Source organism: Heterodontus francisci, chromosome 24 (assembly GCF_036365525.1).
Source record: "Heterodontus francisci isolate sHetFra1 chromosome 24, sHetFra1.hap1, whole genome shotgun sequence".
Lineage (NCBI taxonomy): Eukaryota > Metazoa > Chordata > Chondrichthyes > Heterodontiformes > Heterodontidae > Heterodontus > Heterodontus francisci.
This window is the reverse complement of record NC_090394.1, coordinates 29952536-29970431: the sequence shown is the minus strand read 5'-3', so window position 1 is coordinate 29970431 and position 17896 is coordinate 29952536. Positions and strand designations below refer to the sequence as shown.

Below are 17896 nucleotides of genomic sequence, written 5' to 3'. Positions count from 1 at the left end.
GCTTTGTTTTCTAAGCAGAAGGTTATCCAGTTATCACAGCACTGGGGAGTGGAGTCACCAACAAGCTCACCAACAAATATCTAATTGCTGCCACACTGCTGCAGGAATGGATGCCCCATGGCTTAAAATGACAGTGAAGATTTTCATCTCTAAGTGTAACTCCTGTTTCTGCAAGAGGAATTGTTTGTTCATTTTTTGATTCCTTATTTGTAACAACATTTTGGGTTAATGATGGCCATGGTTACCTGAATGATTGATTGTAGTTCCTGGACTTTGGTCTTTAACATTTCGTTTTCTCGTTCTAACTCCAGCACCTGCTCCTTCCTTGGTCTTTGCTCAATGTCATTTTTCAGTTTGAGAGATTGGTTGCGTTCCAATTTGCATTCTTCCTCAACCTTGTTTAATCTGTGCTTCAGCTGATCGATCTACATCAATGTGGATACAAGAATGGAAAAAATGCCATGATTCTTCGCAAGCTTTTAATGGAAATCAATCAATGGAAATCAACAGCAGATCATTTGACCATTGCATCAGGAGGTGTCTGCTCTAATCCCCCTGCCTTGCATTCTATTATACAGCTCGCTGTTCAAATGCTAATCCAGTATCCATTTAAATGATGGCATTGTTTCTGTCCAAGTAATCATCCAATGGAAAGCTACATATTGAAATAAATTATGGTAGGCTTGCAGGATTTTTATTAATTAACAACAGCATGATTAATATTTTCAACCAACATTACAGAAACTTAGGAAGCAACAGGAGCAGACCATTTAACCTCTCACCCTGTTCTGCCATTCAATTAGATCACAGTTGATTTGTATCTGAACTCCATCCACCCACCATGGTTCTGTAGCCCTTAATACCCTTGCCGAACAAAACTCCATCAATCTCAGTTTTGAAATTTTCAATTGACCCCCAGCCTCAAGAAATTTTTGATGGAGACAGCTCCAGATAACTTTGTGTGAACAAGTGCTTCCTGACATCACCCCTCAAAGGCCGAGCTCCAATTTTAAGGTTATGCTCCCTTGCTCTGGACTCCCCCACTGGAGGAAATTGATCCTCTTGATCTACCCTATCACTGCTTTGTTGGCTAACATTTGGACAAGTTGTTATCTCATTGGATGAATTTTGGGCAGGAACCAGAAAAGTTGGCCATCAAAACCATTGCTACATTGGCACATGCAAGGGTGCATCAACCTTGGGCTACGACAGATAATTATATTCGAATACTGATCATGCGAAAGGTGCTCAGGAACAATTTCTAAATAGCGGGGAGTAGAGGGAAGTGGTGAGGGGGTTGGGACGAGATTTTGTCCATTTGCTATTTACAACAAAATTGTTTATGTCTTCTTTAAACACACTATAACTGGCAAATAGCAGATATCTTTCCCCTAATGAGACTGCAAAGGAATAGTCAGTGAGGATTTAGAGGTGATTGGTCATGAATCTATTCAAATTAGTTGAGAAGCTGACTGAAGTAGCCCACAAGGCTTATCTGGAAATCCTTTCTGGATTTTCAGAAGGGTGATTCACAACTTGGGTAGCAGGGTCATTTGAGACCTCAGGTGGTGGTCATCCCTGCCCTTTACCCAGTTGCCCCAAGCCCAGGTAAGGGTCCCATTCTCAGGGTTATGAGCCATGGCCAATAGTGGAATCAGTGAATTTTCAGTGGTGATGGCAGAAGAGCCAGAACCTTGAGGGACAGCGGCTGCTTATGGGCAGAGGATCCTTAGAGAAGAGGAATTGTGCGTCCTTTAAAGCACACATGAGGAAGGCAATGGGAAAACACCTCATGTACTTCTTCCTAGGTCATGTTGCTCATTTCTCACGGAGGTTAAAAAACGGGAGGCTCTTAGGAGCAAATGAAGAGGAAAGTGCAGAACAGTGAGGCGTGGAGAAATGAGTAGAGGATCTGCCCTTGGGCGGATCACCACTACTCACAATATCCCCAGTAGCTCAACACAAAAATACATCTCTGAGCCATACAAACCTGGAAGGTCCCAGATTTTATTCCTTGACTGCTGAGTTAAGCCATCTGAGGCTGAATGTCAGTGGGCAAAACACATTTGCAATACAGTGCCTCCAGGTCAAAGGGTGGGGAAATAATCAGGCAGGGTTCTTGCTTTGGATTACTATTCAGTAACTTGTTTTTTTTCCAATTTTTCTCTCGGGGTGAGGGTGATGCTGGCAAGGCGGGCAATTATTGTTCATCATTAGTTGCCCTGAGAAAGTGGTGGTGGGTTGTCATAAACTGCTACACTCTATGTGGTAATGGTGTTCCCACAATGCTGATGGGTAGGGAATTCCAGAATTCTGAACCAGCAATGGTGAAGGAATGGTGATATATGTTCAGGACAAGAGGTGTGTGACTTGGAGGGAAACATGCAGGTGATGGCATGCCCATCACATTGTTGCTCTTTTCCTTCTCCTTGGTAGAGACTGCAAGACAAGGAGATGCTATTGAAGTAAGTTTGGTAAGCTTCTGGAGTTCATTATTGGAGGAAGGGTGCATATTGAGCTCAGTGACAGGGCTGCCAATCAAGGGCACTGTTTTGCCCTGGATGATGTCAAGCCTCTTGAGTATTGTTGTAACTGCGCAGGGTTGAGCTTTACAGATGTTGGAGAGGCATTGGAGAGGGCATGGTGAGAGGAGCCACCCTTTGCAGAGTGCCCAGCCTCTACCCTCTCTGCCTGAAGTGGCTAGTCCGGTTCAGCTTCTGCTCATCAATGACCAGTCAGGATGTTCATGATTGGGGATTCAGTGATGGTGGCACCCTAGAAGGTGTCTTCTGGCTGAGAGTGTGCTTGAACTCACCTGCTGAATAGCAGGACAACATTCACTGCCCAGGTTTACATGTGAAGAATGATCACTTGTGCAAGATACTGGAGGTTTTGGGCTCTTAAGGAATTGCATCAAAGGATAAGTTTCCCCCTTCACATTTTCACATTAGTGTTGGTGGGATCTTGCTGCACACAAATTGGCTGCCGCATTTCCTACTTTACAATAGTGACAACACTTCAAAATACTCCATTGGTTGTAATGTGCTTTGGGATGTTCTGAGGTCCATTTAAACACAAATCTTCTAATTTCTTGTCACAAATGAGTAGGAAAGAAAAAAATGAACAAACTTGAAATGAGATTTGATAAGGGTCCACCTATGAGGGCTTTGAAAGTTCAATCTTCATGGGTCAAATGGCAAAATAACACTGGATTGACACTTGCCTGGATATAAACCATTGCCTAGGCTAATGATTATTGGAGACTAATATCAGTCCCTGGCTGTTTATATTATTCACAAATGACAGAAGAACACACTTTGTTGGTAACACAAAGTTACATGGCCTAGGGATCTGAGCAGACAAGTGGCAGATAGAATTTAATACAGAGATACGTTGGGTGATGCATTTTGGCAGAAGGGATAGGGTGAGGCAATATAGACTTAATGGCACAGTTCTAAAGAGTGTGCAGGAACAGAGAGACCTGGGGGTGTATGCGTATCGATCTTTGAAGGAGGCAGGACATATACTGAGAGAGTGGTTAGCAAAGCATATGGGACGTTGGGCTTCATAAATAGAGGCATAGAGTACAAAAGCAGGGAAGTTATGCTGAACCTTTATAAAGCTCTGGGTAGGTCCCAGCTGGAGTACTGCATCCTGTTCTGGTCACCACACTTTAGGAAGGATGTGAGGGTCCTTGAGAGGGTGCAGAGGAGATTTACTAGAATGGTTCCAGGGATGGGGGATTTTAGTTACAATGTTAGCTTGGAAAAATTGTTCTCCCTGGAGCAAAGGAGATTGAGGGGAGATTTGATAGAGGTGTACAAGATTATGAAAGGCTTAGATAAGTCAGACAAGAAAAAACTGTTCCCATTAACTAATGGTACAAGAACTCGGGGACACAGATTGAAGGTTTTGGGCAAGAGATTCAGGGGGAATATAAGAAAGAACTTTTTTATCCAGTGAGTGGTAATCCAGTGGGTGGTGTAAGTGGAGACAATCAATTACTTCAAAAGGAAATTGGATGGGCACTTGAAGGAAACAAACTTGCAGGACTATGGGAATCGAGCAGGAACTGACTGGATTGCTCTGCAGAGAATCAGCATGGACTTGATGGGCCAAAGGGCCTCCATCTATACTGCAAATGACTCTATGTGATGGGCTAAGAAGTGGCAGGTGAATTTTAAACTGAATATTTACTGGCTAATTCACATTTAAAAAGGAGATATGTTTACACAATAGACGAGCTCCATTTTGTGATGGGCTAGTGGGGCTCTAAGACTGGGCCAAGCCCAGCCCGACAGGGAAAATTTAGGAGGATCGCCACCAATGGGAGTACACCATCAAAATGTCAGGGAATGGTAGGCCACTCAAAACTATACTTTGTAAACAAACAGAAGTCATGAAAATAACTAAATTAAATGAAAACAGAAAGATAGCAGGAGATAAAACCAATTATTATATGGGTTGTTTATCAGTTATGTACAGACACTGTGCTATTCTATGTCAATTGCTACTGAGATGGGGATCACAGGTTCATCTTTCCTAGAGACCTTGATGTGGTGGGAAGTCTTGCATGCTCCCATGACTCTGAGAGCTATGCTGGTGGAAGTATTACTCCTGTTAGGGTCACACAATCAGGATAGGTTGAAAGGTAGGAACCAGACAGAAGGCCAGGCCCCCGGTCATTCTGGTAGGGCTGTCCATATGAAAATGCCTTTAGTTACGGAAATAACCCAGACAAGAGTCTGTTACAGACTTGCAAATGTGAACATCAGCTAAAGAAAATCGTGATCTGCTGGATGTAGGCCAAGAGGACAGTGTCACAAAGACCCCCTCCTGCCAAGAATGAGGCATATTAATTTTGTCATATGAACATTAATTTTTAAACTGTTGCTAGAGCGAAGAAATTACTTGCTTTACAAGAGACCTCCAGACACTTGGCTGGAAGACATTTGCATACTAAGAGACAGTGCTTGGAGAGACAAAAAAATTGCTCACTAATTCAAGTAACAGAGATTGGGCTGGACAACGGTGATCCACATCTTGTCGGGGTGGGTGACAGCACTACACCCCACCACCGAGAGCTTTGAAATTCACAAACGCAGGAGTGGTTAAGCCAGTTAGTCACATGATTAACCTGCTGGCCAACTTGGAGTTTTGAATTGTGCTCACAGGACAGTTTTGGTCAGACGGCAGATTGCAACTGAAGCTGGAACAAGAAAGCCTCTCTCCTGCTGGGCTCTCTCTCACTTTCTCACAGGCCTTCAGACCCACTGAAGACATGTAAACCTCAAGAGAGAAAAGACTCCTACATCGAAACAAGTTGAAGCGTGCACTGGGCCCCAACGAACAGCAAGACTTACCGGCAACCAAAGATTCCACATTGAACTTAAAGGATCGTAAATAACTACCAGATATTGCCTCAAACATTTCCCCTTTATTCCTTCCACTTTTCCTGTCTCTATCTGTGTGTGTGTTTATTGTGTATTTATGCTAGAGTGGTCACGTTGTTGTCTCATAGTTGTTAACCGAATTAGAGTTTAAGATGAATAAATTTCCAACTTTCTTGTTTAAATCTAAGAAAACTTGTCCAATTTATTTATTTGCCTTACAATTGGAAAGCAGTGAACAAGGATTCACTGAGAGGGAGCTGTTTCTAAAATTAAACCCTGTTACAGTTACACTAGGCAAAGGCTGAGAGGGAACCCCTAGACCCCTTCTCACCTGGTCGTAACAACAGATACTCCAGTTGGAGTCAAATATCTTGTTCTGGACAGACAGCTGTTTTAGCAATGGGTTGCCACTAAGTGCATGAAACTCTAACTAACTAACTGCCTGACTAAATAAGATTTACCAGTCTCGGGGAAAATGATCAAACCACAACTCCCAACTAAGATTTCTTGGAAAGCTGGGCCTGCTCAAACCAATTTTTAAAATCAAACAACAAATTAAACTAAAATGATAAGATCAGGGGTTACACAACAAAATATTCCATGCAGTTTCCACCTGCCACTGAAAGATGCAATGAATCAGTGTCCAATGACAAAAGCGTAAAGCAAAAGAGGCTTTAGGTGTGATTATCAACCATTTACAGAAATTACCCAATCAATGTGAAGCTGTTATAAATGAGGCTAATCAAGCATAGAGAGTCTACTGGAAAGTACTTGATTATGAAACCGAATAGATTACTTTAACCCTACATAGCTTATTAGCAAAGCCTCATTTGGAACATTGTGTGAAACTTGGAGTACCTAATTTGAAAAGAATGGCGATGATCATTAAATTGTGAAGAGACGCTCACAGAATTGTGCCTGATTTTATTGGAGGGATGAAAATACTGACAAGGATGAATAATGAAAATAGAAGCAAGTAATTTAGCTTAAACTGTGACTGCAGTACTAGAGGGCATGAGCTCAAAATCAACACGCCTTGAGCAAAACGAAAGACTAGAAGAGATCTTTATTTTCTTACAGAATAGTAAATATTTACAAGAGAGCCCTGTCAAAAGTAATTAGCACAGTCTTGATTAAGTCTTTGAAAACAAAACCAGATGAATATCTGACTGGAAATGGGATTGAAAGGTTATAAGTACAGACTCAGTCAATCAAATACTTAGTCGAACAAATTGTTCCTCTGCAGTTGGGATCTTAAAACTTGCATTTGTGAAATGCAACTGAGTGGGGCTGAGTATAAGAATATGTTTGGGTACAGTGCAAAGCAAATTATCTCTGAATTGTATTTGACAGCATGTTTCCACAGTTCCACTGTTCCATTTCACCCACTGCATAAAATTGGAATTTGTATAGCAGCACACGTACAACTTCAGAAGGGTGTAGTATCTGCACGAGATGCACACCCAGAATGACGCATGTACAATCAGGATTTCCTGCTAGGCAGAGGCTGACGAATGATAATGTGACAAAATGCCATGAGAATGCCACTAGAAACCAAGCTGTCAATCTAGGCTGAGTGGATAGCGCTTCATCTCTGAGACAGAAGTTGATGGATTCAAACTCCTCTCCAGGATATGAGCACATCATCTCTGCTAACACTCCCAGTGCAGTACCGAGGCACTTTTGGATGAGACATTAAACCGTGGACCATCTGCCCTCTCAGGTGGATAGAAAAGATCCCACAGGAATGTTTGAAGAAGAGCAGGGGAATTGTCCCTGGCGTTCTGACCAACATTTGTCCTTCGAGCAACACCACTGAAATTGATAATCTGGTTATTTACCTCACTGCTGTTTGTGGGACCTTACTGTGATGGCACCTTTCGTGAAAATAGTTATTCAAGGCAGAATTTTATCTTATCTTCTGCACGCAGTGGGGAGGCCAGTGGCAAGTTTGGAACCCATTTGTTCTGTCAGCGGGCTTTGCCATGACTCTTTAATTCAGCCACAGCATTAGCATCCCACTTCCGGGTTTCCCGACCAATCAGAGAGGGTCGAATGATGTGCCAAATCTGTCAAAGGAAGAATTTCTCGTTAAAGGGACCCCAACAGGGGTCAGAATGGCTGAACTGTTCACATTTTCCTGTGGCTTCAGCAGCTACAGGAATGGAAAGAGGACTTGGAAAGGTTGCACACCCAGCAACACCCACTCCCACCTCCACCCCCGCCAAATTCCCAGGTCTTGCTCTCTTACCTGGAGGTTCTGGAAGTGGCTAAGGAAGTGAGCAGCAGGAGTGTGGTTTCTTAAACCTGGAGACAGTTCCGCAAAAGGTTCAATGACCTCAGGAGGGCAGGAAAGGTGAGTGGCATCCCACTTTCAGGTGCTAAGCCCCAAACTCTGACTTCCCCAGCAATCTCCTGCACAGCACTCCTCAGACCAACTCACCTCCTCTCTCTCCATGCATCTCCTCACATCCCCATCTGAACAGCCAACACTGACACTCACCCTCATCTTTATACTGTCTCACACCCATGCCTCACAGTCATCTTCCACAAATGTTGTCCTTCTCTCCTCTCCACACAATCCATTTCTCACACTCACAACTCTCTGCTTTCTCTCCTTGCAGGAGAAGAGAGCGCTAATCCCAGGGAGGGTCTCGGGGACCCTAGAGTGACAGGCACCTTGCCAGCCACTGGCAGTACATGCCCACCTGATCTACTAGGAAGGAGATCTTGTTCCAGGAGGCTGCAGATGGCTGCAGTGACCTGCCATGGGTGCCTGAGCCTCCTGAGGCACTGGTGCTCACATATGTCAAGAGAGCTGGTCTTCTGCCTCTAGAACCTGCGTGGGGGTCTGACCTCTTTGGAGCTTGATCTCTATGTCGGACCCCTCTGTCCTGTGGAGCAGCATGTGGCTACGGAGAAAGCAGCAATTGCTGTTGGTGTTGCTGCTGCTGCTCCTGGTGCTGTTGGTGTTGCTGCTGCTCCTCTAGTCACTCATCAGAGGTGCAAGATAGAGCTGAATAAGTTGCTGTCTTGCTGCAGGGAAGGCTAGCAGCAGGGAAGTGCAGATTAGGGTGTGTGAAGTCCAAGATAGGTGAACTGCCTTCCAAAAAGTTGGAAATCACCCATCAAGCAGTAAGAACACACTCTCAGAAGAAGTACTGTGAGCAGCAGCCTCTCACCTAGGCAGGGCTGCAGCTATTCAGTTTCACTGTCTGAAGGATTCCCAGCCTGTCAGTTTCACTGAAGAAGCACTCCCTGCTGTGCTCTCACCTTGTTGACCCTAGCGAGTTTCACATAGCTTGGGAAACCTGTGGGTTGACTGTTAAAGCTAGAATGCTGTGTTAAATCCTCAGTTAATTGCCCTTTGAACATTTTAATTAGTTACCTGACAGCTCCATGGGGGTTCCCCACTCACCTGCAAACCCACCCGGGATAAATCCAGAAGTGGGCAGGATCATGTCGGGTTCTTGAACTGACACCATTTCTCAGGCTTTAGTGCTCCTCCCCCAATGTCCGCACTCAAACCCGCCACCCTCTTGGGAGTTAAGATTCTGCCCTATGCTGTCAGGCACTTTGGGACATCCTAAGGTGAAAAACACTTCATAAAACCTAGTTCCTCTTTTGTTTCTTTCTGATTAAGATAAGGTGAGCTTAGTGTAAATAAAAATGTCATTTCCACTAAGTCAAACATCAAACTAGAGCAGCTTGACTGAGGAGGAAGTGATATGTCGTTTTTGATAACATAAGATTAATCCATTCTTGTATTAAGTTAGGATAGTAGCTGTGTTTTATTGCATGATCATAGAGTACTAGTTTCAACTCAAACCATGTGCTAAAAACTGTTACTGTAAAGCACCTTGCATCAAAATTTGCTCATTCTTCAGCAGTTTAAAAAATTAGTTTCCTCTTAAACCAGAGAGTGATTTAAAATTAAGGTCCATCCTAACATTGCAGCTATTTCATTTTTTGCGTAGGCTCCATTTTTGCTGCTCAGTGTTGTCTTGTGTCTGTCAGATATTCTAACTGTAGAAGTCAGCCTGGTGATAACAGGTACAAGACTGATTTGATTACCAAGTATAGTTTTGTGATAGGATGTTTGTTTGCGGAATTCTTTATTATTAATTTATAGCAATCTGTGCCTAGCTGATTTGGAAGTTGGATAAAATTACTGCTGTAAATTAACTCTGAAATACAAATAGTTACCAAATATACTGTGCATGACACCAATATGAGAGTTAAAAACTTTAGGCACCTTGTAAAATGTTGCCAGTAACAACAGTGCTTCATTTAACTGGAACCATCAGCCTGTTGAAAGTCAGTATCGTATATTCCTGGGGTCTAGTACCAGCACGAGCAGGATGATAGCACTGATAGTGATAGCCCACAACCAGCAGTATTACAGCACTGATACTGACAGCCCACAATCAGCAGTATTACAGCACTGATACTGATAGCCCATTACCAGCAGCATTACAGCACTGATACTGATAGCCAACCACCAGCAGTATTACAGCACTGATACTGATAGCCCATTACCAGCAGTATTACAACACTGATACTGATAGCCCACCACCAGCAGTATTACAGCACTGATACTGATAGCCCACCACCAGCAGTATTACAGCACTGATACTGATAGCCCATTACCAGCAGCATTACAGCACTGATACGATAGCCCGTTACCAGCAGCATTACAGCACTGACACTGATAGCCCATTACCAGCAGTATTACAGCACTGATACTGATAGCTCATTACCAGCAGCATTACAGCACTGATACTGATAGCCCATTACCAGCAGTATTACAGCACTGATACTGATAGCCCATTACCAGCAGTATTACAGCACTGATACTGATAGCCCATTACCAGCAGTATTACAGCACTGATACTGATAGCTCATTACCAGCAGCATTACAGCACTGATACTGATCGCCCATTACCAGCAGTATTACAGCACTGATACTGATAGCTCATTACCAGCAGCATTACAGCACTGATACTGATAGCCCATTACCAGCAGTATTAAAGCACTGATACTGATAGCTCATTACCAGCAGTATTACAGCACTGATACTGATAGCCCACCACCAGCAGTATTACAGCACTGATACTGATAGCCCATTACCAGCAGCATTACAGCACTGATACGATAGCCCGTTACCAGCAGCATTACAGCACTGACACTGATAGCCCATTACCAGCAGTATTACAGCACTGATACTGATAGCCCATTACCAGCAGCATTACAGCACTGATACGATAGCCCGTTACCAGCAGCATTACAGCACTGATACTGATAGCTCATTACCAGCAGCATTACAGCACTGATACTGATAGCCCATTACCAGCAGTATTACAGCACTGATACTGATAGCCCATTACCAGCAGTATTACAGCACTGATACTGATAGCCCATTACCAGCAGTATTACAGCACTGATACTGATAGCTCATTACCAGCAGCATTACAGCACTGATACTGATAGCCCATTACCAGCAGTATTACAGCACTGATACTGATACCAGTAGAATTACAGCACTGGTCTTGGTGACTGTGAACACCACTGGTACAGATGTAGTGTTTTTCATCAGTCAGTAACTGGTACTGCTAAATTTTCCCAGGAAATTACCTGAAGCTGCAGATCCCGGCTTCTCATCACCGCCATATTCTTCTCCTCGCTGAGCTGTGCATACCTCATGGCAAGATTGTAATTGTCGTCTTTGACTTTCATAAGCTCGTCGTTGTAGTTGTTTCTCTCCTCCTTCATCTTGTTGTAACGTTCCTGGAAGGTATGTAGCTCTTGGTTCACCAGCTTCAGCTGTTTCTTCTCATCCTCAAGATGTTTCATCTTGACCTGCAGGTCGCACCGTAGCACCTCCTTTGCTTTTGTCTGTTGCTGTAGTTTTATCACCTCATTCATCAGGAATTGCGTCAGACCCTCATGTCCTTCCTCCACTGGAATACAGAAAACGCTTGTCAAAGCCAGACAGCAACAGTGAAGCAGGACAAAAAACAGTCATGCCCGCACCCCATTCTCTTCAGGTTTATCAACAACTTGTATTAATATAGCATCTTTAACGTGGTAAAAACGGTCCCAAGGCACTTCCCAGCAGTGCCATCAAACGGAAATTTGACACTGACCTAGATAAGGAGACATTAGAACAGGTGACCAAAAGCTTGATCTCAGAGGTGGGTTTTAAGGAGCATTTTAAAGGAGGAGAGTGAGGTTTAGGGACGGAATTCCAGAGCTTGAGACCCAGGCAGTGGAAGGCATGGCCGCCAATGGTGAGGTAAGGAAAATTGGGAACAAACTCAGACTAAACCCAAATAATTTGCATTTAAGATTGGGTGCCGCTCGATGCAATTCAAGGAATACTCTAGGATTAGGCCAACAATGGCCTTAGTTTAGACGTGCAAAATGTCCACACCAATATTTTTGTAGAATGCAAAAACTGATCTCTCAGTTTGTATCTATGTATAACGTCTACCTTGTATTAAGAGGGACTTTCATCATTGGGTCCCTTAGAATTCAAACATAATAAAGAATCACCACTAATAGTGTCCTATTTTGTTTAATTTCTATTGATTGTTTTTAATACTCTGTTTAAATGATGATGATTTAGGGGGACCTGGCTTCGAGGAGTTGCTGAGCCTTTTATTAAAGAAGTTGGCTTAACAGCAATGGAGATACAGTCTTTAAATCGGCACTCAAGCTAGGGGAAGTTACTGAGCCGAACAGAATGAGGGAGCTGGACTTTAGAGAAAATAACCCAGTATACTGCAACAGTCATATTATTTCAATTGTGTATTTGCGTACCTTAATTCAAATCCTTCATGTTGTTGACCTTCTAAATAGTTTCTAGAACCACAGAATGATAAAGCACAGAAGGGGGTCATTCAGCCCACCATGCTGTTTTGGTAAAGTTATCCAATTCATCCCACTCCCTTGCTCTTTCCAGATAGATAGCACTGTAAACTTTTTCAGATCAAGTGGAGATAATTTGGACATCCAAACCAAAGCCATTAATGTGCTTAATATTCCTTTAATTGCCTTGAACTTCACTCAATTCTCAAAACTCATTTCAAAGTTAAAGTGACTTCTACCAGTAATATTAACAGTGCACTCTCTTTCAACATAAATATATAAAGTATCAACAGAAACAGATAGAAAGAAAGATAATGGTTAACATGTAACGTACATTATAATAGTTATCCATAATTTATTGCATCTGTACATTATTTTAAAAACCAGAATTGTGCCATTTTGAGAAATATGAAATTAAAGGTTCATTGAGAGTAGTCTCTTTACCTACTATGGTAGAAAATCTCCTTGTGGGCTCCTTCCCTGTGACCAACTTGTACAGTTCTGGATAGTAGAATTCAAGGCTTTCCAAAAAAACAACATACCCCCTCTGTCCCTTTGTTTGGAGGATATCCAGCAGACGACCTTTGGAAAGAGCAAAGAAAGTGAGAGTGCATTTGAACCATTTTCGCTCTCACTCAACTTACTTATCCTTGGGGAAAGGAGCACAACCAGGAGTCAGGACATTTCCACAGGCACAGTCGGTGACATTCTAACATGAGGTATGGATTAAGGATGGTGGATTAGTTCCTGTTCCCTCGCTGAGATGGATTGTGTTCTTTCTCCATGGTATACTATCACCATCATATCTGCAGCACAGAAACAAGCCATACAGCCCAACTGGTCTATGCTGTTGTTTATGCTCCACATGAGCCTCCTCCCACCCCACTTCGTCTAACCCTATCAACATGATCGTCTATTCTTTTCTCTCTCATGTGTTGATCCAGCTTCTCCTTAAATCCATCTATGCTATTTGCCTCAATCACTCCTTATGGCAGTGAGTTCCACATTCTAACCACTCTTTGGGTACAGAAGTGTCAAAGCAGACCAACAAAAGGCACTTTTGTATCATCTGTATTATTGGTGGATTGTCCTTCTTATGTTTACAGTTGGGATTGGGCAGCATTGAGCTTCACTGAAGAAGGCAGAGACCCATTTGCTGAATCAGTGGAAATACAGGGTACCAGCTCCTCATATTTGCTTTCATAGAAGTGAATTCCTTAATCTAATACACATTTGAAGATCCATGTTTTCTGGTTTTTGTGCCCTTTGTTTCTCCAAGTTTAGGACTGTTTATAATATGGAGTACAGCTAACAAAGGGAGTCCTGCATGTCTCCCAATTGTTCATTTTCCATGCAGTGAGCTTTTTGCTTTCATCAAATCACTGTGAGCAGGTGTCTAGTGGAGGGAAGGAGGAACAAAATCCCTAAAATATCAATAGTTCTTTCGGACATCTGTGTTGACTGAATATTGACAGCACTGTGTCAGCCAATGAGTTGGACGAGATTTTTATAGGACTTTAAGCTCACAGAGTCTATTTCACACACAGCAGAGTCAACTGACTCAGCAAACAGAAAACAGTGTCTATCTAAAAAGAGTTTCTACAAACTACAGCAAACAGAACTCATGACTGAAACTACAGCAGTCTCCCAATAAAAGCAGGATTATTTCTCCAGCAAAATGCAGTGAGTGGAGGACAGTGACATAATACAATACAAATTATGTGTCTTAAATCAATCCCAGTCACTTACAGCACTACATGATTGATGGGGGAATTACCCAATAATCTCCATTCTGACTGGGACTCATAGTGTCATTATATGCAGCCATTTTTACAGGGACCCTTTCACTCGCTGTATGGAGACTGAAATAGCCCTGCTTTGATAGCTTTCCCTTGCCTCATTTCTCTGTGGAGCAAGGGATACGGAGGGACAGAACTGAACCTCAGCTCAATCAGCCTTCCACAGACAAGCAGGCGACAGTGGAGGTCTAGAGACACATGGTCCAGTAAGTCTGCCTGGAGCCCCAGATGGAGGGAAGGCATGCTGTAGATAGCTCTTGGTTGTTTTATGTGTACCAATTTCTTAGAGAGTCTAACTTACTTTTCTTAAGTCACAGCAAGCACACACCCTTGAGCACATGAGGGTAAATGTGGGCCTCTCAACTTGAGAAGAAAGCATAGAGGGACATATGAGGCTGAGCGTTGGTGGGAAAAATCAGATAAAGTACATGGGAAAAGGGATGTCATTAACTGTCAAGCAAGGAAGACACTGTAAGGCTTCTTCAGCAGCACCTGCCAAAATCACGAACTCCACCATCTAGAACAGGGGTGTTGTCCAAAATTTTCACAAGGGGGCCAGATTATAATTTTTGTGTTACATAGAGGGCCGGTGAGACAATTTCAGAAAGGTAAAGACATTAAAAATTTACCTTACTATTAATCAAAACAACAACAAATGTGCATTTTGTAAAGAAGCTTTGAATGAAAAAATTAATTTATTGACTTACTTTATCCTCACTATGTTGGTCACTGATATTGTGAGATATCTGGCATTTTTTGCTTGCACAAGTAGTCAATGTCCCTGTCTCTGTCCCCCTCTCTCTCTGCTCCTTCTCTCTCTGTTCCCCTCTCTCTCTCTGTCCCCCTCTCTCTCTCTAACCCCTCTTGCTCTATCTCCCTCTCAATCTGTCCCCTCACCCCTCTCTCTCTCCCTCTCTCTCTGTCCCCCTCTATTTCTCTGTCCCCACTCTCTCTGCCCCTCACTCTCTCTGTCCCCTCCCCTCTCTCTCTGTCCCCCCTCTCCCTCTGTCCTCCTCTCTCTCTGCACCCCCTCTCTCTGTTCCCCCCCCCCCCCCCTCTCTGTCCCCCACTCTCTCTCTCTCTCTCTCTGACACTTGCTGAGAGCGGGAACAGCAGTTTCCGAACTTTGGACAGATTCGGAGTTTTCCAGCGGGCTTTTAAAAACAAGTTGGAAAATCCCAAATCTGCCAGATGTTTGGGTGCCACTGTTCCCACACCCAGCACCTGTCAGCTGTGAAACTGACATTGCCATTTTTTAGAAAAGCTGGTCTGGAAGAAGAAGCCAATGGGAAATTTCTCATCTCTGAAATTACCAGTCATGGACCTCAAAATCTTTTACCACGGACACTGGTTCATGTACAGACACGTTGCCGACCCCTACGATGAGGAATGGCCTGAGACAGTTTATATCTGTGGGCCGGATGGAAACCTTTGGCAGGCAAGATGCTGGCCTGTGGGCCACATGCTGGACAACCCTGATCTAGAAGGACATGGGCAGCAGGTGCATGGGAACACCATCACTTCCTAGTTTCCCTCCAATTCAAACACCATCCTGACTTGGAAATATATAGTTGTTCCTTCACTGCCACTGGATGAAAATCCTGGAACTCCCTACCTAACAGCATTGTCAGAGCACCTTCACCAAACAGACTGCAGTGGTTCAAGAAGAAGGCTCACTGCCATCTTCTTGAGGGCAATTAGGGATGGGCAATAAATGCTAGTTTTGCCAGCAACACTGTATTCCAAGAATGAATAAAAGAAAACAAAGAGATTTCTTCCAATAACATTTTACGTGTTCACTGTTGCCATTGGATATAAAACTGTAGGAATACATTATTTATAAAAAGGTACAACTGCAGTAACACATTAAAAAAAGAACTGAACTCAATTACTTGATCTGTTAATTTTGGACTGCAGCATGTGTGAATTGAGCACCTCATCTTCATCCTGCTCGTCAATGACTTTGCACTGTCGGAGGTATGGAGTAAGCTTCGCTGGGTTGATGTATCGGCTGAGGACGTGCCGGTTACACTCCACGTTCTCCCATACCACATCTTCCTCATCCTTCACACTGCAGAAATTCTCTGTCTCTGAACCACAGGTCTCCATCTCCGGACCTACAAAATAAGAAATGGCAAGTGGAGGATATTTAAAACACTTGTGAATCTGGCAGATAGACAGGTTATTGACAGTGACTCATTTTAAAGTTTGTCTTTTATACTCAATCTGGACCATATATCAATAACAAAGCTATCGGTAAAAAACCAAGTGATCAGAAATCAAGACAGAATTCTTTTAGCTATTATCTTTCTTTATAGCTGCAGTCTTGTTTCCAGCCAGATGTTACACTGCTTCTTTTTGATGGAATAAAGTTACATCAATAAAATCTTTACCTGGTGTTTGTTCCATATATCCACTATACTGCAAGGAAAATAAATCTAATCATCAGTCTTGCAAGCAATTTATTCATGTTAAGTCATTATCCTCCAGATTTGCATTTATTTTCCAAGCCAAATAGCTTCCATTTATATTATTAGCTTTAGAACTATAGAAGGTTACACAACAGAAAGAAGCCATTGTGTCATGCTGGTTTTTTAACTAGAGCAGTCTAAAACTAACTCCACTGCCCTACTGTTTCCCCATAGCCCTGTGTCTTGCTTGATGCAATCACTTCTGCTTCACCTGCTTCCTATCATGAAGTATTCCATAAAATGTCATCATAACGATGTTTCATCTGACTTCTCTCCCCATTCTTGCAGTGACAACTTTAACTAGGCAAGATTTCATGACTGGCTCCCCTGTTCAGCTTCTTAAAGACCCAGGCTATGTCCTGAATCTCATGAAACTCTTTCCTCATATCCTAGATCAGGAGTCACAGAATCATAAAAACCTACAGCACAGAAGAAGGCCATTCAGCCCTTTGTGCCCGTGGGCTCTTTGAAAGAGCAGTCAGACTTAATTTCACATCTCTGCTTTTTGACTAACCCTGTGAGTTCCTCATACTCAAGTATCTGTGTCATTCCCTATTAAAATTATTTCTGGAATCAGCTTCCATTCACCTTTTCTGGTAGAGCGTTCAGATCCCGATAAATCTCTGAAGGAGTCTCCTCATTTCTCCTCATTTCCTGTCTACATCTTTTTCCAATGATTTTGAACCTATAACCTCTGGTTCTTTACTCACTCGCCAGAGGGAATAATTTATCTCTAACAATTCTATCAAAACCTCTCATCGTCTTGAAAACTTCTTAACCTTCCCTGCTCCTGTTTTTTTCTGTAAACTCCCCAGTGCACCAAAGTCCTTCTGAATTTAGGATGGTCAAAACTGTACACAAGATTAGAATGACATTCCAAACTATATTCAAAAACCTATTGAGATACATCCTAATATTTCAATTAATTTCATTTATAACACCTTCATGTTGACTGAAAACGTTTGGTGAACTATCACTGATCGCACACAGATCTCTTCCTGATTCGCCTTTGCAAGTTAACAGTTCTTCTTTGCCTCATACACAGATTTTTGTCCTTTTCTGTTCCAATGGGCTGAATTTTCCGTTCCCCCCAATGGGTCGGGCGGTGGTGTGGGGGCGGATGGGGGTGGCGTAAAATTGAGTGGGAGGCTCCAGGAGGCCTTCCCGCCCCACTCCTGCCTCCGGCCAATTTTATGGCAGTCAGGCGAGGCCGGCCAATTTTATGGCAGTCAGGCGAGGGGAGAAAACGGCCTGCCTGCCCGCCCGAGGTCAATTAAGTGGCCACTTAAGGGCCCTCGCCCGCCTCCACGGGTATTTTACCCGTGGCAAGCGGGCATGCTGGGGACGTGAAAGGCCGCCCAGC

The 17896-nt window shown here is 43.2% G+C and overlaps 1 protein-coding gene across 6 annotated transcripts in view; it reads right to left on the bottom strand.

Moving 5' to 3' along the window:
• The window catches only part of card11 (caspase recruitment domain family, member 11), a 250123-nt gene that overhangs the window by 123971 nt on the left and 108256 nt on the right, over positions 1-17896 (bottom strand). For 5 of the 6 annotated variants that reach the window (XM_068055824.1, XM_068055819.1, XM_068055821.1 and 2 more), the window contains 4 exons: positions 15955-16179; positions 12708-12845; positions 11028-11353; positions 246-425 (listed from right to left, as the gene is read on the bottom strand). In XM_068055824.1, the coding sequence (XP_067911925.1) occupies positions 246-425; positions 11028-11353; positions 12708-12845; positions 15955-16171 (861 nt within the window). In that variant the 5' untranslated portion in view covers positions 16172-16179. Of the gene's footprint in view, positions 1-245; positions 426-11027; positions 11354-12707; positions 12846-15954; positions 16180-17896 lie in introns of those variants that run through there. The other variant, XM_068055825.1, reaches the window with a different exon arrangement.